This window comes from Oncorhynchus tshawytscha, linkage group LG01 (assembly GCF_018296145.1).
Source record: "Oncorhynchus tshawytscha isolate Ot180627B linkage group LG01, Otsh_v2.0, whole genome shotgun sequence".
Lineage (NCBI taxonomy): Eukaryota > Metazoa > Chordata > Actinopteri > Salmoniformes > Salmonidae > Oncorhynchus > Oncorhynchus tshawytscha.
This window is the reverse complement of record NC_056429.1, coordinates 56,952,942-56,977,281: the sequence shown is the minus strand read 5'-3', so window position 1 is coordinate 56,977,281 and position 24,340 is coordinate 56,952,942. Positions and strand designations below refer to the sequence as shown.

General features: G+C 43.3%; 1 protein-coding gene across 2 annotated transcripts; it reads left to right on the top strand.

Moving 5' to 3' along the window:
- Window positions 1–290: 290 nt before the first annotated feature.
- LOC112253830 (polycomb group RING finger protein 6-like) lies at window positions 291–9,034 on the top strand. 2 transcript variants are annotated; one of them, XR_002954076.2, is made up of 10 exons: window positions 291–764; window positions 953–1,052; window positions 1,159–1,255; window positions 1,759–1,814; window positions 1,925–1,984; window positions 2,178–2,298; window positions 2,748–2,775; window positions 2,970–3,068; window positions 7,960–8,036; window positions 8,295–8,381. XR_002954076.2 is itself a non-coding variant. In XM_024425854.2 (10 exons), exons 1-10 carry the CDS (start codon window positions 597–599, stop codon window positions 8,552–8,554), a joined length of 867 nt encoding a protein of 288 aa, XP_024281622.1. In that variant the 5' UTR covers window positions 291–596; the 3' UTR covers window positions 8,555–9,034. The 2 variants fall into 2 exon arrangements, 1 of the variants encoding a protein (XP_024281622.1); XM_024425854.2 differs by lacking the exon at window positions 7,960–8,036 and adding an exon at window positions 8,504–9,034.
- The last annotated feature ends 15,306 nt before the right edge of the window (window positions 9,035–24,340 follow it).

Here is a 24,340-nt window from a genome sequence, read left to right as displayed (position 1 = left end):
AGATTATAATGGCCACATCTGGAGGTACCCGATCCAGATTTCTATAATTAGGCAGAACCTATAACTATCAATAATATCCATATTTGGAAGATACTGAACTCCAATCAAGTCATTTTTAAATGTATTTTTATGACAGCTTAAATATTTTCAATTCTTCATTAATATCATATGAATCCATATTCTTCCTAGAGAAGAAAGATAAGGCAAAGCAACTGTGGTCCAGTCTTGAAATTCTATTTCTAGTGGACTCTGCTCTGTTATGATTTAATTGGCTCGTTTCATTGCCATAGTGCCAGGAAGTTGCTGAAACTTGAGCGACAACAGTAACGTTAGCTAGCAACTGTTACAGTTGGTTTTGTTTTTTATATATTTGGGGTTAGCGATAACATTTAAGCAATAGTTAGTGGTTAAATCACATGGGGTTTATTGGTAACGTTAGTCCGTTAAAGTAGAGGTTGAACTGTTGTCGTTGTGTGTTCTTTGTATTTATTGAGCTAACCAGCACGTTTGCTAATAATGCTAGGGTCAGGTGAATATCAAATTATTGATTAATTGAAGAATTTATTGGCGCGGAAATCAACCCAATTTGCAGTACTATGGAGGACAGCACCACGGAACTCGAAGGACCCGGTTGTTTGAGTGTCGGTCAGCAGTCAGAAGAGGCGACACCAACCGATATTAGCCACCAGAACAGTGTCGACAACGATGGTTCGAAAGACCACAATGGGACATCTAATAATGTTGACTCGGATTCAGGGGATGAGGTACAGTATTGCAGACTTGGACAATATCTAGTGTTTTTCTAATTTTCCTGGAGTGACGAGAATAATGAATGTACTGTTAAATGATATCTGCTACACTGGTTGGTACTCTCTTGTAACTGTGATGCACTCCAGTTCTATAATGTGGAATGACATTGTGAATGTTTTGTGTTTTTGTTTTGTTTTCACAGCCTGAACTCCCTCTTAATCAATTTTACCCTTACATCCGCTGTACTCTCTGCTGCGGAATCCTAATTGATTCCACCACCATCACAGAGTGTCTGCACACTTGTGAGTTACAATGATTTGAGATAAACAATCCTGAAATATGACTGCTATCCCTTCAATCTCATTCCATCAGTCATACTTCCTTTGTAATCTGTTCTCTCTTCCCCAGTTTGTAAAAGCTGCATAGTGAAACACTTCTTCTACAGCAACAGGTGTCCCAATTGCAGCATTGTAGTCCATCAGACACAACCATTGTACAACATAAAGTAAGCATGCCTGCGTGAAATCTACGAGCACACAGACTCTTGTCTTGTTTTACATTTGAAGACATCGGTTCATGTTTTTCAACTTGGCATCATGTTATTTAAAGAGGACATCCCGTGAGTGTCTGTTTCTATGGTTACCCTCTCCCTGCTGGGGAGTTACCTGGAACACAAAGTCCTGGTGTGACGCACGGATACTGATGTCTCTCTGTAGACACCATTGTTATTCATGTCCAAGCACACTCGTCGTCTATTGCAGAACTCTGCTTTCAGCACAGGCCAAAGGGACGCAAATGTAAATATTACTGTTGTGCCAACTCATTTGAATGAAAACGTTGCCACGATAAACTGAGATGTTCACTGAAACAACGTCAGCTTTGAAGTTGATTACTATACCTCTCACATTGTCCTGTTATCAATTAATACAATGAGCTATAGGCTAATACTCACTTATACACTGGTATGTAGATACTTACTGTATGGTGGGTGTTTTTGCATCTCCACAGACCTGACAGACAGTTGCAAGATATTGTTTACAAGATGCTGCCACATCTGGAAGAAAGTAAGTATCCACAAGCCTTCCATTTCTCAGATTTTCCCCAAACGCCTCTTGGCAATCTTTTGTTTTGCAGTTAAAATTAGTATTGTCTTTACTCTTTATTGTCTTTGCAGTGGAGAGAGCAAGGATGATTGATTTTTACAAACAGAGAGGACTGGAGGTGCCTAAACCAGGTATAGACCAATGTCGTTGTCGTTGCTGCTAATTGTGCTTTTTTGGTAGAGATTTGGTGCAGCTTTGTTTAATGAAATAGTTTGGGTATTTGAAGACCCTCTGATTTTAGCCATGTCTCTGTTTGTCTCAGTGCTGGGTGTGGAACATTCCCCTAATGCTTCTGTAAATGCTCGTCTTTCTCTGTGACCACAGTGATGGCGTCCCCTGCGGTCCCTGTGCTGAAGAACCAGAAGCAGAGGAGGGCATTGCTGCCCCAGTCTGTCTTCGCCATCCCTCCTGAACTGGATGTGTCACTGCAGCTGGAGTTTTTGGGGTGAGTCTCTCCCTAGCATTTTCTATTTTAGGGATGGAAGGGTATTCCCTGAGATATTTTGAAATGAGATTGACCAGAGACAAACAAACATTCTTGGCTACACCAGTAGATGGTGCTGGAGTGCTACTGTGCTTCCTTTGAGTGCATATGGACTAGGGCAGCATTTCCCTAACTCGGTCCTGGGGACTGCCAAGGGTACTCCTTCTTGGTTTTTGCCCTAGCACTACACAGCTGATTAAAATGGTCAAAGCTTGATGAATAGTTGATTATTTTAATCAGCTGGGTAGTGCTATGGCAAATAACTAAATGTGCACCCCTTGGGGTCCCCATGACAGAGTTTGGGAAACCCTGGACTAGGGAGAACATTTCAAGTTACAAGACTGATGGTTAACTGTACAAGATTGGTTGCAAGGATTAAGAAAATTCTATGTAAAGTTGTTTGTTTCCAGAGCGGAAGAAGGCATAGACGGCTATAAGGTAATTACTGCTGTCACGCTCTTTTCTCATAATGACTTGTATGAGACTGTTAAAATTAAATAACAGCATAATGCTGCTGTCCAGCCACTATATAGTAATGGTCATGCATAAAGCAATGTTGATATTGTGAATTTGAGTTATATTGGTAAAATAAATAAGGGATTGCATGCTCTAACACCCGTGACCCTGGCCAGCCTTTGGAGAGGCGGTATGTGCGAGTATCGGGGGATGCCACTGTCCACCATGTGGCGCTCTTCATCAGGAGGAAGATGGAGCTGAGCCCCGCCTGCCAGGTCAGTGGGAGGGGTTACACATTGACTTTACCAGGATGTCTAATGCGGTTATGAACTATTTCTCAGAGGGAGACCTGGCAAGGGGAAATGCATAAATATGTACATATCTGCTCGTTATGTGAGAGAGCTCTCTGCTTTAAGAAATCGTTATGTTGAACCCATCTCAATTTCATCCCCTGTAAAATACTTTAGAGGCCTAAGTAACCAGGTGAGAGGTAGATGCAGAGCCTAATGCTCACACAAGGACAGAGGGGAAGAGTGTTCGTGTCTTATGTAAAACTGCAGAGCGCAACAGCACAGCCCTACCTGTATGTAGGGTGTTTAGCAGTAACAGGGATTTATTTCTTGGCACTCACCGGAGTGGGTAATAGGTGCACTATCTAGATTTATTAGCTGGGTGCTCTGCCATTTACAGTGCATTCGGAAAGTATTCAGACCCCTTGACGCTTTTCATACTTTGTTGCGTTACAACCTTATTCTGAAATGGATTACATCGTGTGTGTCCCCCCCCCCAAATCTACACACAATACTCCATTACAAAGCAAAAACAGTTTTTTTAGAAAACGGATATCACATTTACATAATTATTCAGACCATAGTTTTGATATCTTCACTATTATTCCACAATGTAGAAAATAGTAAATTAAGAGAAACCCTGTAATGAGTAGGTGTCAACTTTTGACTGGTACAGTATGTCTCATCCCAATGCTCTCTCAGAGATCTACGGACAGTTCCTTGGACTTCATGGAATAGTTTCTGCTTTTACATGCACTGTCATTGACCCTTACACAGGTGTTTCTTTCTAAAATGATCTACATTTCTAAACACGTTTTAATTTTCTCCTCACCTACCTACACACAATACCCCATAATGAAAAAGTTATTTATTTAATCCATTTTGATTTCCGGCTGTAACTCAACACAATGTGGAATAGGTCAAGGGGTATGAATACTTTCTGAAGGCACTGTATACAAATACACAGATCAGCAGAATAAACTTGACAAAATTTGAGATATTCTGCTGTAATAGTTACTTCCTAGTACAAAGAAAATGGATGCTTTGGGGTATGAAAAGTAGACATCTGGATAGAAAGATTGATTGAATGTAGGGAAAATATATATATATATATATATGAGCATACAAATGGCAGTGCAGACATATAGTCTACAACAGTGGTCACCGACCAGTCGATCTCCAAGGCATTCCTAGTCGATCGTGAAAACGTTCTTTATTAAAAAAACAACGATTAAGCCTCGCATTCCTACTTTTTTCTCTCGCCCTGTTAGCAGTAAATGCACTTGTTTCAGTTGCCTTGTGTGCCAGGTAGGCAAAGTGTTCCCATTTTGAACCATTTCATGTGTCAAGGTACAAAATCAAGTGCTCCTATATGCCTACCGATTTGCTCAGATGGCTGTCTGCAACTTACTCGTTGATACTGTGGTTTCAAAATGTCTAAACATTAGAGAATGTCAATGAATACAACAGTGAGTTCTTGTTCAGCACTGTCAACATTTTATTTGTATTATTATAAGCCATGAAATGCGCTGCAATCAGCACTGCAGATTCAATGAATAACTACCAAAGTGTATCGCTTCCATTTTTATAATTAGTGGCTTTAAAAAAAAAATATATATATATATATGTGTGTGTGTGTGTGTGTGTGTGTGTATATATATCTCAAGGAATATTTCACTTTCTCCGGTAATGGGAGTAACAACATGAATCTGTGCATGAGGCAAAAATAATACGGTGTGACTCGAGTTTCTCCATCAGCTCAAAAACGGTTTTCCCTTTTTGGTTAGTCTTAGCCAAGGGTGGATAGCTGAGGGACAATCCTAGTGTGACCCTCTAATGCTTTCCATCCGCTGAGACTGACCATCAGATGCAGGCACCATCAGTCCAGTAAAATAAAGTAAGCAAATTATGAACATTTACAGTGCATTCGGAAAGTATTCAGACACATTCCCCTTTTCCACATTTTGTTTCGTTACAGCTTTACTCTAAAATTGATCAGGAAAATAATTTAATCAATCTACACACAATGACAAAGCGAAAACAGTTTTTTAGTTTTCACATTCTTTTGCTATGAGACTCAAGTGCATCCAGTTTCCCTTGCTCATCCTTGATGTTTCTACAACTTGATTGGAGTCCACCTGTGGTGAATTGATTTGGAATGGCACACACCAGTCTATATTCGGTCCCACAGTTGACATGTCAAAGCAAAAACCAAGCCGTGAGGTCGACGGAATTGTCCGTAGAGCTCAGAGACCGCTTTGTGTCGAGGAACAGATCTGGGGAAGGGTACAGAAGACATTCTGCAGCATTGAAGGTCCCCAAGGACACAGTGGCCTCCATTCTTAAATGGAAGAAGTTTGGAACCATCAAGACCCTTCCTAAAGCTGTCCGCCTGGCCAAAATGAGCAATAGGGGGATAAGGGCGTTGGCCAGGGAGGTGACCAAGAACCCAATGATCTCTCTGTGGAGATGGGAGAACCTTCCAGAAGGACAACCATCTCTGCAGCACTCCACCAATCAGACCTTTATGGTACTGGCCAGACGGAAGACACTCTTCAGTAAAAGGCACATGACAACCTGCTTGGAGTTTACCAAAAGTCACCTAAAGGATTCTCAGACCATGAGAAACAATATTCTCTGGTCTGATGAAACCAAGATTGAACTCTTTGGCCTGAATGCCGAGTGTCACATCGGATGGAAGCCTGGCACCATCCCTACAGGGAAGAATGGTGGCAGCATCATGCTGTGGGGCTGTTTTTTTTCAGCAGCAGGTACTGGGAGACTAGTGACGATTGAAGGGAAAGATGAATGGCGCAAAGTACAGAGATCCTTGGATGAAAACCTGCTCAGGACCTCCGACTGGAGCAAAGGTTCACCTTCCAACAAGACAATGCAGGAATGGCTTCGGGACAAGTCTCTGAATGTCCTTGAGTTGCCCAGCCAGAGCTCAAAACCGATCGTCTCTGGAGAGACGTTCCCCATCCAACCTGACAGAGCTTGAGCATCTGCAGAGAAGAATGGGAGACACTCCAAATACAGGTGTGCTAAGTTTATAGCTTCATACCCAAGAATACTCTAGTCTGTAATCACTGACAAATGTGCCTTACTCAATACTTTGTTTAAAGGGTCTGAATACTTATGTAAATGTTATTTCAGTTTTTATTTGTAATTTGTAAGTGTTTTCTAAACCTGATTTTGCTGCTTTGTCATATGATCTATTACTGGTGTGATCATATACCAAGTTTTGAAATATAATGTTAAAATGGTTTTAGAAGAACATTGGCAGGGCAATTCAAGCATAGCCAATATTCAGTGATAATGTCTTGGGCCTGTAGTCTGCACAAACCTCATTGCTACAGAACTGTTTTTAAAGGGTAGGGAGCATGAGTTTTTACTCAGCAATGTAACACTGTGGTCAGAGTTAGTAACTTAGTTGTTGTCACGATCTGGTTACATATAAGTAATAAGTACAAACAGTTATGTTTTTGTGTTATTGCATATTTATTGACTTATTTCTGGATATCTTCTAAAGTCTAAACTACCCACAATGCACTATTTATTAAAGTCATATGGAGGATCTACTCCGTGTTAGAGATCATTACATTAGAGTAATTACATTCCAGACCAAGTGTTGGTGAGTTACAATCCACTAATCATGAGGAAGTGTGATGTAAACAAGGGCATAGTGCTAGCACACTAGCTGTCATCGGTAGGTCTCAGCATGCATTTGGACTCAAAGTGATTTTGATTCAGAAAAGTTTGGAGATGATTGGTCTGAATGAGAAATCATGATTTTTAGATTAAACACCATGCAGTCAAGGTCTATCACTCGAAAGCGTCTCTTGTTGTGAGAACGTTTTAGGGAGGTTACCACCACCTGATGAATAGAAGTTCTTGAATATTTTGTTCCAGGAAGTTATTGTTGGTCACTTAACAGTGAACAGAAGGAAAGTCGTTGTGGTGTTCAGATAACGGACAAAGTCATCAGGATTTTGTTTAGATGAACCCCAAAATATAATTGTCCTCAATGTAGCGTTTCCAAAACTTAATATGAGGTAGAAAAGCGTTGTCTTTATTTTGAATATCAACTGCCTCCCAATCTCCAACGACAAGGTTTGCGTAAATCGTGGCTACTGCTGTGCATTTGGTTTGAAAGTAGTCATACCTGAAATAGTCATTTGCAAGTACCAATTTCAAGACCTCCAACAAAGTCATTAGGGGGATTCACCAATTGTTCTTCACGTGACTTTAGGAATTTGGAAATCGATTTGTAGGCCTTCAGCATGGGGAATGCAGATGTACTGACTAGAGTTCTTATGCACTTTCGGAAGGGGATAGATAGACTCTTAGGAACTCGTGAGGCAAGGGTCTATAGGAACAAGACAGGTTCAGGTGTTTTTCAGAACTCATGCCCATAACTCTTGCCACACCTTTTTCTGTGGGTTTTATGACAATGTCCGTATTCTCCTGGAGTTCATTTAGTACTCGTCTTTCAGCTGGAGGAAGACTGATATTGGGGTCCCTTGTCATTTTTGAATTTAGTTTCCAATTCTTTTTCAACCAGTCTGACAAATGTGGTGACAACTGGACTTTGTATGAGTAGGGGGGACAAATGAAAAAGGGCGAGGGGCAGGGAGGGACCCCGCTGGGTTATGGTTTCTCGCTCTTTGTAGTGTCTGTCGATATGAAGCTTGTACTGGATCTGTTCAGTATGACTGTATGAAAATGTGGTTACCACCCAACCATAATTTGTGTGTTTTGTATATATAATTTAATTAATTGTTGGTTGACTGTTTTGAATAGCACTTTGCACCACCCTGTGGGCAATTGTAATTATCACCTAGGCACTTGCATTAAAAAACAATGGCTTTGGCAGATCTCTTGATGCTCTGATGAACGCATAACTGCCCAAATGGATTGGCCTGCCCAGCCAAAAATAAAAGGTGACATGAGGTGACGTCTTTTAATTTTTCAAATTATTATTGAACTTGATTTAATTTCTAATCAGGAATACTATTTCTGTATCTTATTGAAATGGATCTGTAGCATTTATTACGGTTTTCATTTTCACTTCTCAAACTGCACCTACCAGTTTTAGTTCACAGGTATTCCCTCCCTCAGGTGACTCCATGTATGTTGTAATTCAGTATGTCACTCTCAATTGATTTCATGCAGTCTGTCGCAGTGGTATGATGTCATGTTGTGGTGCAGGTGGATGTTGTGTGTGGAGACCACCTCCTGGACCGTTACCAGTCGCTACGAGAGGTTCAGCGCTCCATGCGAGATGACGCTCTACAGGTGAGTCCACTCAAAGGTCCTATGAATTTGTAGTTACTCTCTGGTCTGGAAATAGTCCTGATATCGTTAGCTTCCATTTATGAGTTTTATGTGTGCTTATTTTCTTGTTTATTTATTCCCAGGATGGTCTTTTGATTCTCCACTTTGGACTGGTGCTGGCTGCTCACACGTGAGCAGGGGGAAGGAAGAGGGATGGATGTGATCCTGATATTAACCCTGACCCTCAGGGAACCACTGTCCTCATTCTGCTACTAATGCCTAACAGAATCACGTCTTCTACTCTCTGCCACTTATACCTATACTCTCTGCCACTTAGACAGTTAACAGTGAATTGCTAAATCCAGGGCCCCGACACCTTCTGGTTAGGATTAGGTTATAGTTTATCTCCAAGACTGATTTCAGAGGTCTGAAAGACTACAAGGACCTGTCATGCTACTGATGCCAAAAGCTCATGTTTTTGCTACACTTTGAGTTGAATGTACACTGTTCTTTAAAAAAAATTGTGACCAACTTTTGTAGCAGTCCCCCTCCCATCCATCTCCCGAGTCTCTATTTAGACCAAAGTATAAATACATATACAGTGCCTTCGGAGAGTATTCAGACCCCTTGACGTTTCCACATTTTGTTACGTCACAGCCTTATTCTGAAATGGATTAAATAGATACAAATCCTCAGCAATCTACACCCAACACAATACCCCATAATGACAAAGTGCAAACAGGTTGTTTTTTTTAATGTATTTTTTGCAAATGTAAAAAAAATATATCTTATTTACATTGGTATTCAGACCCTTTGCTATGAGACTCGAAATTGAGCTCCGGTGCATCTTGTTTCCATTGATCATCCTTGAGATGCTTCTATAATTTGATTGGAGTCCACCTGTGGTAAATTCAATTGATTGGACATGATTTGGAAAGGCACACCTGTCTATATAAGGTCCCACTGTTGCCAGTGCATGTCAGAGCAAAAAGCTAGAGCTCCAATACAGCATTGTGTCAAGGCACAGATCTGGGAAGGGTACCAAAACATTTCTGCAGCATTGAAGGTCCCCAAGAACAGTGGCCTCCATCATTCTTAAATAGAAGAAGTTTGGAACCATCAAGACACTTCCTAGAGTTGGTCACTCGGCCAAACTGAGCAATCAGGGAGAAGGATCTTGGTCAGGGAGGTGACCAAGAGCCCGATGGTCACTCTGACAGAGCTCCAGAGTTCCTCTGTGGAGATGGTTGTCCTTCTGGAAAGTTCTCCCATCTCTGCAGCACTCCACCAATCAGGCCTTTGGGGTAGAGTGGCCAGACCAAAGCCACTCTTCAGTAAAAGGCAGACTAGTCAGGATCGAGGGAAAGATGAACGGAGCAAAGTACAGAGAGATCCTTGACGAAAACCTTCTCAGGAACTCAGACTGGAGCGTAGGTTCACCTTCTAACAGGACAACGATCCTAAGCACACAACCAAGTCAACGCAGGAATGGCTTCGGGACAAGGCTCTGAATGTCCTTGAGTGGCCCAGCCAGAGCCTGGACTTGAACCCGATCGAACATCTCTGGAGAGACCTGAAAATAGCTGTGCAGCAACGCTCCCCATCCAACCTGACAGAGCTTGAGAGGATCGGCAGAGAGAAATGGGATAAACTCACCAAATACAGGTGTGCCAAGCTTGTAGCGTCATACCCAAGAAGACTTGAGGCTGTTATTGCTGCCAAAGGTGCTTTAACAAAGTACTGAGTAAAGGGTCTGAAAACATATGTAAATGTGATATTTTAATTTTAATACATTTGCAAAAAAATCTAAAATCAGCTACTTACGCAAGCCCCTTCACGGCCGAATGCCTCTTTCCTGTGAACCGGAATTCGTTATTTAAAAAGTCAAATTTTTATTACATTGCTTAACATTTTATATTTAGTTCATTGTTATTTCGATTTTGTACTTACATTTTTATCTGCTCTCGTTGGACTTATTTTCTGCCATTTTCTTCAAATGTGAAAATGTTGTGAAGTCACGCCCATTTTCTGAAGAATTGCATTATGGGCCCTAGAAGCACAGAAATAGTGTTCACTGCGTGTATACTTTGTATTTTGGAGAATTTAATATGACATCTGGGAACTTTGGCATACTAAATATATCCATACTGTCATGACTCTCCTGTGAGGATCCAAAGATCAGGTTACAATGGATCAGCGTCTACAGAGCCCTCTCACCCACAGAGGGGAGGGGGGATAGGTGTGGGGGTTTTATGACACCTCACGTCAATCGTAAATTGTAGCAGCAGACGACTCCTTTTGGTCTCTAGTATTGGTGAATGGAATCACTTTGTTACAGAAGGTTTTGCTGCCCCAAAACTCTTAACATCCAACAGTGAACACTGGGACCATATATTTCAGTAGCCAAATGTGGGGAATGATGAGAGATGGAATATGGGAAATTAATTTTGTGATGTCATTAAATGGTATGAAGTGATATAATGAAAATATTTTAACTTGAAGAGCTTTCACACTGTGTATATCAGTTTTACATTATTTACGCTGTGTAGGACATATCAAGGATGAAGATAATATTTTTGTTAAGATAGGAATGTGATTTTAGATTTCTAATGAGATCATCGTTTTTGATTATGTTTTGCCCCGTAACTAGCCACGCCTGAGGGACCACAGAGAGCATGTCAGCATGACGAAACGCCCCTTTTTACCCAAGTGTATAAAAGACTGAGTTAAGAATTAACATACTAGACTAGAAGGACCACAAGCTGCAGCTACTTCTCCATTGGTCACGATCCTGAAAATCAACGAGTTGAAGATGACAAAGTAGCCTCTAACAATCAATGTTACGGTTGAGTAGCTGGTAGTAGGACCATCCGGTTATTCTGTTCAAATCACCATCGTCGACTACACTGCTCTCATCACAACTCTGGGGATCATCTATACGGCTGATATGCTGTCCTCAGAATACCACTGTTCCAGAACAATTGAAAGTAAATACAGACAACTAAGGAGAAGGACATTGTGTCCAAGACCTTCAACAAGTAAATACATGCATTACTTCTGTCGTGGAAAATTGCAAGATTATGTTATAGTGCTTGAAAGATTATATTATAATCATTGTATTGCATTAGAGTGGTTGTTTTATTCAACAGAATAGAATCTGTCGACTATTTATTGTGTGTTCAGTGTTCCACTGAGGATGGGCCCTAGAGAGCACTGACAGAGGAGATTTATGTCTTTGGCCGATAAAGCCTAAAGAGCATTCCAGATAGTGAGGTAATGTTTTTGTACTATGAAGTACCAGGAACGAGATTAGAACCTCGTTTTAGAGACCAAACTGAATGATAATTTATAGCTAATGCTATCTGGCTATGGGATACTCCTCTCTCTCAAGTAAAAGTCTTTCTTTGTGAACTGTTCCTAAGATCTGTGGTTTGTCATGTCGACTAGGGGGGTGTATCTTGGCTATAAAAGATATTGGTATTCTTTTGTAGGGACTCTCGGGAATTCATTATAGACACTGAATTGATCTGAGAGGCAAAGGGCTATTGTGAAGCTCATATTATTAAAGATGAAGTTTAAGTATAACTGGTGTGTGGTTTGTAACTCTCCTCATTTGGTAATAAAGGAAATTGCCACAACACTTCTTACCCAAACAGGCGGCAGTTCGGGGCAAGGTATTAGGATTACTGTAAGCATGGTTCCTAAATGTATCCAAGTGTTCTCTCTTTCTCTCTCTTTAACTCTCCATCTTTTGTAACAAGTGTCATATTGCTGTTTTTAGGCTCAGTCACTTTGGTTTTTCTTTTTTCATTGTTTTGGAAGAGAAGAGAACGAGCGCCATTCTCCTTGCGGAGATGGTGCTAAATCCATCAACACGGTCGGTCCCTGGGATTGGGCTGGCCAACACGATTCGGTTTGCTTGGAAGGAAAAGGAGTTGGAGCCTTTAGGACGGGAAACTTTTGGAAGGATAATATTGATGGGGATTCTAAAGCTGACGGTGAAGGACGTGTTTTGTTTCCAAGGCAACTCGTTGGAGGGAGCATACGACGTGGCACTATATACAGAGGAGAAACACGATGACATCCTGAGAAGGGCAAGAGGAGTGGGAGGTGAGAGGCCGATGAGCCACTATGAAATAACAAGCCTGGCGAAGAACAACTTTAGGGTTGTAACTGTCAACATTTACAACCCATACGTTAAGGACGAAGAGGTGAGGGCCTTTCTGGGGAGATACATGGATAACGTCTCCTCAGCAAGGCACCTCAAAGACTCCCTTGGGTTTTGGAATGGGAGGAGAGGCTTCCAGGCCCTCCTCAGGGAGGACCCAAAGGGACATGGTGGCTACCTCCATCCTCCTGCTATGTTCTCCCTAGGGGCTGACAGGGGACGTTGTTTTATGCACGTCAGCCCCCATTTTGCAGGCGCTGTATGGCCTACGGCCACATATTCGCCTCGTGCAGCACAAGAAAATGCCGATTTTGTGGATCTGAGGAACACGAGGCGAGGGATTGTGACAAGCCTAAGGCGTGCCACGGGTGTGGCTCGTCTGCACACCTGTGGCGTGGGTGCCCGGCTCGTCAGAGGTCATATGCGTCTGCGGCTGGTGGGGGAGCAGGAGCGGGGGATGGGGAAGAAGAGGAGCGGAAGGAAGCACGCCTCATGACCAGAGTACAGGTCCAGAGGGGAAGGCCGCAAGGAAGGAGGAGGAGCAAGAAGCGGCAGATGGAAGAGAGAAGGAAACGGAAGGCACGGCAGTAGGAGAACCAGGAAAAGCGGCGGAAGAAGGCAACCGAGTGGAGAAGCATGAGAGAGAAGAAAGCGAGGGAGGAGTGTTGGAGAAGAAGACGGTGGAAGAGCAAGTGGACTGGGGGAAAGTGCCCTGGTGGAAGAGATGAGGGGTATGGTGGAGGAGCTGGCGGGGGGAGGGTGGTATCTCTCCACTGCCGCCATCACCAAAGAAGAGAATGAAGAGGAGGGTGCGATTGGCCGACAGTGAGAGGGAGGGGATGGCCAAGAGAGTGATGGGGGTGGGAGAAACCTCTGGGTTGCTGCTGGTTTCCCCAGGCCCTCAACTTCTGTTGGGTGGGGACACACATAACAAGACTCAAGACTGGGTACAGGAGGAGGTGGGGAGTTTTTTGTTTGGGGACTCAGCCTCCCCGATTTTTTTCCAAACCAGCTGCAGCACTGGGGAGGGGGAGGAGTGTGGGGATAGACCCAGGGTGCAGGGCACCCCGGAGCCAAACACTATTCCTGCATCCTGGGTTGATGAGATGGAGGAAGAGGGGGGGATGTCGGGAGTACAGATGGTGTTCTCACCGGTAGATATGGAGCAGGGGAGCATCGGGTGAGTCTCCTGTTTGTTTGTTTTTTCTGTCTGGGTTTAGAATTTGAGTGTATTACATGATTTTATTTAATTTTTTCATGGCATCTAATTTTACTTTTGTTAGTTTAAATGTAAGGGGTTTAAGGGATTTTGTTAAGAGGAGGGCGGTTTTAAGTTATTTGGAGGTTGTGGGGTTTGATTTTTGTTTTTACAGGAGGTTCACCTGAGGGATGGAGGGGATGTTAGTAAGTTTAAGAGGGAGTGGGACAAGGGGGAGTCGGTTTGGGGTATTGGGGGGGTGCACTCATCGGGGGTAGGGATTTTGTGTGGGCACAGGGAGGTAAAAGTGGAGGATTCTTTTGTGGTAATGCAGGGGAGGGTTATAGGGGTGGATGTCACAATAAGGGATTGTAAATTTAGATTAGTGGTGGTGTATGGGCCACAGGTGGTGGCAGACAGGAGGGAGATGGTGGACTGTCTGACGCCCCTGTGTGTCACAAATAGGAAATTAGTGATAGGGGGGGATTTTAATACAGATTTAGGAATAGGGGGATAGCAGTGCAGGCGCCATTACCAGGCTAATGGCTTGCCATGGTCTGGTTGATGGTGGTCTGCACACTACTCCGAAAATGGCCGGTCCTACATGGCGCAACTCCAGGGGGGTTGAGCGGAGGCTCGACTATATTTTTGTACCCAGGTCTTTGGGTAAGTTGTCTGGGCGGCTGTTGCCTGTTTTCTTTTCGGATCACGACGGGGTGCTCCTGCAGGTGGGGTCGCCAGTCTGCCTCTTTGGTAGGGGGTACTGGAAGTTAGATCGGGATGTGCTGGAGGAGCAGGCTTTTGTTGACGGGTTTTATGGTTTCTTTTGGAGGCTTGAAGGCCTCCGGTCCATGTGCGAGGGGGTGTTAGAGTGGTGGGAATTAGTTAAGGTGAGGATTAGGGCTTTTATAATAGGGTATTGCAAGAGGAAAAAAAGGGAGGAGAGGAGGGAGGTGGATCGTATCCAAAAGTTAATTGAACTCGAGTACGATGCAGGCAACCTCGGTGGGTCGTTTGACTGGGAGAGATCCGCAACCCTAAAGGCGCAGCTCAGGGAGTTGCAGGAGCGGAAGGCTCGAGCTTTCCTGGAGCGTGCGCATAGTGGCTTTCTAGAACACAATGAGACTTGTTCTGCTATGTTCTTTAAGTCGGTTAGGGCCAGACAGAGTAGGAAGGTAATGCATGGCGTTAGGGAAGAAAATGGTAGTATAGTTAGAGAACCAGAGGATATGGTCAGGGTGACAACTGATCATTTCCAAGGTTTATTTAAGGAAAGGGAAATAGATGTAGAGCAGGGAAATGTGTTTTTAGAACACTTGTCCAGGCGGTTGCCGGAGGACATTAGAGAAGTGATGGAGGCCCAGATTTCACTAGAAGAGGTTGAGAGCGCTCTTAGGAGGATGGGAAAAGGGAAGGTGCCTGGGATGGATGGGCTGCCGGCTGAGTTTTATCTCAAGTTTTGGGGTATACTTGGACCAGTGGTCCTCGAAGTCTTGAAGGCCATCCTTGAGACGGGGGTCCCGGGGGGATCAATGGCTGTTGGTGTGCTGTCACTTTTATATAAGAAGGGGGAAGTAACAGACCTTGGCAACTGGCGGCCGTTGACCATGCTGTGTGTAGATTACAAGCTACTTGCAAAGGTTTTAGCAGACCGGTTGCGCACAGCCCTTCCCTACGTCGTCCATGAGGATCAGACGTGCGGGGTAGAGGGCCGCTCTATTAGATGGAACCTACAGTTAATCAGGGACTCCATTGCTTGGGTTGAAGATAGAGGACTGCCTTTAATGGTAGCAGCGCTAGATCAGGCGAAAGCCTTTGACCGCGTGAATAGATCCTTTTTATTCAGAGTGTTAGGTCGATTAGGATTTGGGGAGAAGTTCATAGGATGGATTCGTACATTATATGTCGGAGCGGGGTGCCGAGTTAGTGTAAATAGTCACTTGGGTGACGTTTTTGACCTCTCGTCTGGGGTCAGGCAGGGGTGCCCACTCTCGGCTCTCCTCTTCGTTCTGTACATGGAGCCTCTGAGGGCTGCCATTAGGGCAGACACAGGGGTGGAAGGCTTGTTGATCCCTGGAAGTGGTGGGCTGCGTGTTAAGATGACGCAGTACGCCGACGACACTTCCTTGCTGCTGTGCAAGGACTCGTGCCTGACAAGGTCCCTTGCCATCTCTGGGGATTTCACCCGAGCGTCGGGAGCGGTTCTGAACCATGCAAAGTCTTCCGTCAAGTTTTTCGGAAGATGGTGCGGTAGAACGGATGTGCCTGGGGGGGTTATCTCTCTGTGAGGGGGCCCTGAGGATTCTCGGGGTCCATTTTGAGACCTCCGGCTCAGCGACGCTAAACTGGAACATGCGTATCGCAGTGGTACAGAGGAAGCTAGCAATGTGGAAGGCTAGGTATTTGGGCAAAGTCCTGGTCCTAAAGGTGGATGTGTTGCCGTCTCTTTTGTATTTGGCGTACATCTACCCATTGCCGGCTTGTCTGAGGAGGCCTCTAGTGAGGCTTGTGTTTCAGTTCATGTGGAGTGGCAGGTGCGAGTGGGTCGCCAGGGCACGCATGATCTGTCCCATCGGGGAGGGAGGTAGGGGAGTACCACATTTCCCCCTCAAGCTGGACGCAATTTTTGTTTCTTTCTTGTTAACGGAGCTTGCTTATCCAGTGATACACCCGTCCGGTTACCTCCTGCGGGTGTTCTTCTCATATCAGGCGAGAAGCGTAATGGTGTGGTCTAACACGGGTCCTCGGACGGAACAGCTGCCGTGGCACTTTGGCCATGCAGTGCGCACCCTGAGGTTGAAGTTGTCCGAGTAGGTTTAGATCACAGGCACCTGTACGAGGAGGTCAGAAAGGCTGGGAGTCCGGCGCCTGTAGTGGGCATCTCGGAAGTGGTCTGGGAGGGAGTGCAGGCGCGGGGTCTGGACAACAGGCTCAAGGACCTGAATTGGTTGAGCCTCCATAAGTGCTTGCCGGTACGTTCCATCATGTACCGGTATAGTTTGGTGCAATCCCCCACCTGTCCAAGATCCTCTTGTGGCAGGGAGGAGACTGTGCGCCATGTCTTTTGGGACTGTGCCTTTGCCGGAGTAGTATGGGCTAGGGCACGGGTGTTGTTAGGTTTGGTAAGGGGATTTTGTATTGACGTGGGCCAGGTTAGAGAGGGGTGTAGGGAGAGCGAGAGGGACGGATAGGGACAGGTTTCTGCTCTGGCTTCTCATGAGTCTCTTTAAACGGGGGCTTTGGGAAGCCAGGCAGAACATGGTGAAGACAGGGAGAGATTGGGGGTGGAAGGGATAGTGAGGAGGGTGGAAGGAGATTTGAGGGGGAGGATGAAGAGGGAGGAGAGGAAGTGGGGGCAGCATGCTGCTCGGGAGAGGTGGAAGGGGGGTTTAGGGCTGGGTGTCATTTAGATTTGCAAGGGGATAGATTAGGGACGGGGAGATAGGGAAAGGTAGTTTGTAGGGTGACGGGGAGGGAAGATGCTCCCCTGAGGTTTTGTTTGGGGTTTTTGTTTAGTTTGGTTAAAATACCATTTTTGGAGTATGTATGAAAATTATGAGTTGTAAAGAATGAATGGTATTGAAGGTAATAAATTATTTTTTTATTAAATTTAAAAATAAAAATAAAAGTCTGTATAGGTTTTCTCATTCCGTTCGTTGTTTTTGTATTGTTCGTTTTTTCTTCGTTATTAAACATGTATCTAACTTACCACGCTGCATTTTGGTCCGACTCTCCTTCGACGGAAGAAAACCGTAACAGTATGTGCCTCACCCTAATAATTTGGTCTATTTTCACTAACGCGGTATTGTAAACACATCGTTCGTGGCTGGTGTGCTTGTTTGCCTATAACCTGTTTTAGAACATAACAATATGTTAGCTAACTGCATTTCCCCGCCGCCATCTTCCGGATTTTCCTGGTTCTCCGGTGGTTGTTCGTTCCCAGCTGTCATGTTGTTCTCCAGGTCTTCCCCCTCATTTACATTGTCAATAGATTTACGTTTCTTTTTTACAATAAATCGATCCATGTCAAATAGACTACAAAATTAGCTAGTAGCAAACTGACATGTATTGGTCGCTGTACCTGAGCAGTTGAGCTCTATTTCGGCCTTTCTGTTCAACAGCTGTGCTATACTGCCATCTATCTGCCGTCCAGGGAACAATAGATAAACTCAGCAAAAAAAAGAAACGTCCCTTTTTCAGGACCCTGTCTTTCAAAGATAATTTGTAAAAATAATAATTAATACCAATAATTTAAAAACTATGTTCTGAATCCATTGTTGTTTTGTGTTTCAGTTCATAAACCATGTGACATGGAATCAGTACATCGAAAATCTCTTCCCATCTATTTTGCATGGCACAGCTGTCAATCTTTTGGTCCTTAAATGAAACTCGTATACTTTTTTATTTATGAAAATATTCTTTAACCAATTTTGGTCTTTAATGCAGAGCCGAGAGACAAGTTCCTTACTTTCTCCCACTTCCAATTTCCTCTTCCATTTTTGAGGTAATGCTGCAATTTGTTGGTTGTAATTTTTAGTAGAGTAGACATGTCCACATGTTTTTGTTAGCTGCATGTGCGACATAACTCCACCAGTCATATGTATCATATAATTTACAACGATTATACCAGGAGTTTTCTGCCCCCCCCCCAAAAAAATTGTTTAATGTTTTTAAAAATCAATTACCGCAGGTGTAGGAGAAGGTGGAGGTCAGGGTGAGGTTGATGATGCTGAGGAGAACGTTGATGATGAGGGTGATGATGACGAGGAGATGGTTGAGGATGAGGCTGAAAGTCCAACGGACCATTTCAAAGACTACTTGGTGAATTGGGCTCTTGAATGTGGAACAACATTAGTTGTGTTAACAGCCCTGCTTTCGATTCTGAGGTTATCAATATCCAACCTTGCCAAAAGATTCAAGGACCCTCCTTATTACCAACTGAGACTACAGAGTTGACAGTGCTGGAGGCACTTTCTTTTACTTTAATATTCTAAGTTCTCTATCTGGCACGCTTGACAAACATTGGCAGAAACTCCCAAATAGGTATTTGTTGGAGCTATGGCCCATATTGGGACTGATGCAAGGATTTAACATTAAGAAACCCTTTCTGATTGCACTTTTGGTGGAACATCTAAACCAAATTCATTGGCAGCGTATCTAAAAGATTTAGTTGAAGAAGCAAAACAATTACACTCTGGATTTACGTTTAAAGGGAAACAACTCTTCAATACAATTAGTTCAGTAATGTGTGATGCCCCTGCACAGGCTTTCATCAAAGGCATCAAGTCACACACGGGATATGCTGGGTGTGATAAATGTACAGCATATGGTTTGCATTTTCAAGGTAGGATTACCTTTCCTGAGACTAAATGTGTCCTAAGAACTGATAGTAGCTTTAATGCAGTCAGATGAGGAACATCACAAGGAGACTTCCCTACTTAGAAAACATAGTTTTGGTATGGTAACAGCATTTCTCCATTACGACATGCACCTTTTGTCTTGGAGTGACAAGAAAACTGTTAGAGCCATGGAGTGGCAGCACTAGGTCACTTCAATGCCGGTTATCATCTCAGAGGGTTACGCAGTTGTCTCAGAATCTACGTTCTCTAAAAAGCTCCCTCTGAGTTTGCAAGAAAGCCTAGGGCTGTTGCTGAAAGACCCAGGTGGAAGGCTACTGAATTCAGACAGTTTTTGTATACATTGGGCTAGTTGTGCTGTACAATGTTTTGAGTGCACCAGTGTACAATAATTTCATAATCCTTTCAGTTGCAATATCAATTCTTGCTAATCCTTCCCTATGTGTTCGGATGTGTGACTTTGCTAAAACTTTGCTGGTGTCTTTTGTAGAGCACTTTGGCCAGCTCTATGGGGATAAGAATTGATGATGTGAAACAGCACGGTCACGTTAATACCATCTTGGGTTTTCCTTTTGAAAACTTCTTAGGTCAATTTTTTTTAAATGGTTAGAAGTCCACACTTTCCTGTGGCACAAGTTATATGGCACAAGTTATAAGACGGATATTGGAGTTGGAACACATGACCATGGTTGTAGTGACATTTCTTACCGTTTTGGAAAAAATATCACAATGATGGTCCTATTCCACATGTTACCTGTCCAGTCAGTGAATACAAGGAAATATATCTAGCCACATTCTGCATCAAGGTTGTCAGTGGTGACAAATGCATCAAAAGCAAAGACAGTATAGGTTTAGTTAGAAATGTAATTTTGATTATCCATGTGTTGTATATAATGAGTTCATTTCTGTCACAGACTTTGTTGACGATCCAGTTAAATCATCACAGTTGGGAGTCTTCCTTCTGTCAGATATGTCTTTGAATCTGAAATGTGTCAAGGTAGATGAAAGCCTTCTGAAGTATGTGCTCTTGCCATGTAAAAACAAATATGTGGGTATGCGGCTTCTTCATTTGGTTGAAGGTTTTAACAGCTGCAATCTGTAATCTAACAGATATTGCCAGATACTTGATACTTTCACAAACATAATATATCAAACTGCTGCATTTTGGTTGGATGCCAGAGCTGAGAAATTGTTTTTTGTAACAGTATGTAAATTCTTGTATAAAAAGTGTGAAATAAATGTAACTATTCTAAATACAAATATGTCTTAAGTAATGAGCACTACATCATTCATATCATATTGAAATTTTAAGTAATACACATATATACTGTGATCATACATAAGTCACCAACGAGCATGAGTAAGTAAACCATGTCTAAAGAAATAACCATGACACAAATACACGATCTAGTGGGTTAAATGTGGGACATTCAGTCAGTAAGGGTCAGCGGTTACAATCAACACCAACCACAGCCTGCGTTTGGCTGGTCAGCAGAGCTAGTCCTCTTATGAGAGTCTTACTTTCAATACTATAAATGATGCATATTCATTCTCAATTTACACAGCACGTTTCACATTGTGGACTTTACACCCGTGGAGAAGAAGGAGACCAAAGTTGTGCCTTCACCATGGGCCATGGGTCCAGGATGGCATGTGCTACTGGCCCCCCCTTATACATCCACACAACGCTGCACAAGGGCAGTGAAACGTCAAGAAGAACCCGACGAAACAGCAGCTCCATAGAGATGATGATGATGACGACTTGGAATGAAATAGTAAAGTCATCAAATAAAACTCATTGAATAGCTAAAATATTTGATTAAAGTCATCAATGGTTAGTAAGTGATAAGCAGTAATGGGTAGTCACTACCAACATGGGACCTTTATGAGTTGTTTTATTCTGTGTTGTTGCAGCATTCAACTCACATAATGCATACATTTAACGTAAAAACAATATATTTCAAAGTGAAAACCGTGATTATTTTTTAAATAATCGAACTGAAACTGAACTGACCTCAGTGTTGCCATTTAGTGAGTTTTCAGAACCCTCCAGCAACCTTTATTGGTAAGAGAATAGCGACAAATGTAGCTACTTTTTAAGGCTGCCCCGGCGACTTCTGGTTGGTTTAGCGACTTGCGTGTGCTTGCTCGGTTGAGCTCAGCTGTGCAGCTCTGCAGTCTACTTCCTCTCAGCAGTTCCACCTCTACCGGCTGCTGCATATGTGTGCACCCATCACTTGCAACCCTTTCCCCACCTCTCATCACTCTAGCCCAGTGGTACTCATTGCGTGGTCCGTGAGCCCTGGTTTTCCTATTTTACATTCTTAATACATAACAATGATACAATTTCAATTCAATGTGTTTAATGCAGGCCTGAATCACTTCAATGAATATAAACTCAGCAAAAAAAGAAAACGTCTGTCAGCAAACTTAACATGTGTAAATATTTGTATGAACATAACAAGATTCAACAACTGAGACATAAACTGAACAAGTTCCACAGACATTTGAGTAACAGAAATGGAATAATGTGTCCCTGAACAAAGCGGGGAGGGTCAAAATCAAAAGTAACAGTCAGTATCTGGTGTACCAGTACCAGCTGGATTAAGTATTGCAGTGCATCTCCTCCTCATGGACAGCACCAGATTTGGCAGTTCTTGCTATGAGATGTTACCCCACTCTTCCACCAAGGCACCTGCAAGTTCCCGGACATTTCTGGGGGGAATGGCCTCAGCCCTCACCCTCCGATCCAACAGGTCCCAGACGTGCTCAATGGAATTGAGATCCAGGCTCTTCGCTGGCCATAGCAGAACACTGACATTCCTGTCTTGCAAGAAATCACGCACAGAATGAGCAGTATGGCTGGTGGCATTGTCATAATGGAGGGTCATGTCAGGATGAGCCTGCAGGAAGGGGAGGAGGGAGGAGGATGTCTTCCCTGTAACGCACAGAGTTGAGATTGCCTGCAATGACAACAAGCTCAGTCCGATGATGCTGTGACACACTGCCCCAGACCATGACGGACCCTCTACCTCCAAATTGATCCCGCTCCAGAGTACAGGCCTCGGTGTAACACTCATTCCTTCGACCATAAACGCGAATCCGACCATCACCACTGGTGAGACAAAACCGCGACTCATCAGTGAAGAGTACTTTTCTAGTCCTGTCTGGTCCAGCGACGGTGGGTTTGTGCCCATAGCTGACGTTGTTGCCGGTGATGTTTGGTGAGGACCTGCCTTACAACAGGCCTACAAGCCCTCAGTCCAGGCTCTCTCAGCTTATTGCGGACAGTCTGAGCACTGATGGAGGGAATCTGCATTCCTGGTGTAACTCTGGCAGTTGTTGTTGCTATCCTGTACCTGTCCCGCAGGTGTGATGTTCGAATGTACTGATCCTGTGCAGGTGTTGTTACACGTGGTCTGCCACTGTGAGGGTGATCAGCTGTCTGTCTTGTCTCCCTGTAGCTCTATCTTAGGCGTCTCACAGTACGGACATTGGAATTTATTGGCCTGGCCACATCTGCAGTCCTCGTCTCTCCTTGCTGCATGCCTAAGGCATGTTCACGCAGATGAGCAGGGACCCAGGACATATTTCTTTTGGTGTTTTCCAGAGTCAGTAGAAAGGCCTCTTTAGTGTCCTAAGTTTTCATAATGGTGACCTTAATTACCTACTGTCTGTAAGCTGTTAGTGTCTTAACGACCTTTCCACAGGTGCATGTTCATGAATTGTTTATGGTTCATTGAACAAGCATGGGAAACAGTGTTTAAACCCTTTACAATGAAGATCTGTGAAATTATTTGTATTTTTACGAATGATCTTTGAAAGACAGGGTTCTGAAAAAGGGACGTTTCTTTTTTTGCTGAGCTTATATATGGGAGATACATATGGTTGCAAAGGGTCGGAAACTTTCCGGTAAATTTCTGGATTTTTTTCTGGAAATTTTCCATTAAGCTGATTTGACCAGCAGCATACCACCCAGCATACCACCCTGCATACCACTGCTGGCTTGCTTCTGAAGCTAAGCAGGGTTGGTCCTGGTCAGTTCCTGGATGGGAGACCAGATGCTGCTGGAACTGGTGTTGGAGGGCCAGTAGGAGGCACTCTTTCCTCTGGTCTAAAAAAAATATCCCAATTCGTGATTGGGGACACTGCCCTGTGTAGGGTGCTGTCTTTCGGATGGGACGTTAAACGGGTGTCCTGACTCTCTGAGGTCATTAAAGATCCCATGGCACTTATCGTAAGAGTAGGGGTGTTAACCCTGGTGTCCTGGCTAAATTCCCAATCTGGCCCTCAAACCATCATGGTCACCTAATAATCCCCAGTTTACAATTGGCTCATTCATCCCCCTCCTCTCCCCTGTAACTATTCCCCAGGTCGTTGCTGCAAATGAGAACATGTTCTCAGTCAACTTACCTGGTAAAATAATGGATAAATAAATAAATAAATAAAATTTTAATGACCAAAAGCTCGTATTTCTGTGTGTTTATTATAATTAAGTCTATGATTTGATATTTGATAGAGCAGCCTGACTGAGCGGTGATAGGCAGCAGCAGGCTCGTAAGCATTCATTCAAACAGCACTTTACTGAGTTTGCGAGCAGCACTTAGCAATGCTTGGCGCATAGCACTGTTTATGACTTCAAGCCTATCAACTCCCGAGATTAGGCTGGCAAAGGTATATCAAAGGTATATGAAATACAAATGGTATAGAGAGAAATAGTTGACGTGTCATAATTCCTATAATAACTACAACCTAAAACTTCTTAACTGGGAATATTGAAGAACTGGGAATATTGAACCACCAGCTTTTATATGTTCTCATGTTCTGAGCAAGGAACTTAAATGTTAGCTTTTTTACGTGGCACATATTGCACTTTTACTTTCTTCTCCAACACTTTGTTTTTGCATAATTTAAACCAAATTTAACATGTTTCATTATTTATTTGAGACTAAATAGATCTTATTTATGTATTATATTAAGTTAAATAAAAGGGTTCATTGTTCATTCAGTATTGTTATAATTGTCATGATTACAAATACATATAAAAAATGTCCGTTTAATCGGTGTCAGCTTTTTTTTGTCCTCCCAATAATCAGTATCGGTATTGGCATTGAAAAATCAGAATTGTTTCGACCTCTACAAAAGAGTTGTTTATTCTTACTGCTTTACTATTTATCTGTACATGGAATTGTATTTGGAGGTTTTTTTTACTCATTTTTTTCTAATCTTTACAGCAGTGGTCACCAACCTTTTCTGA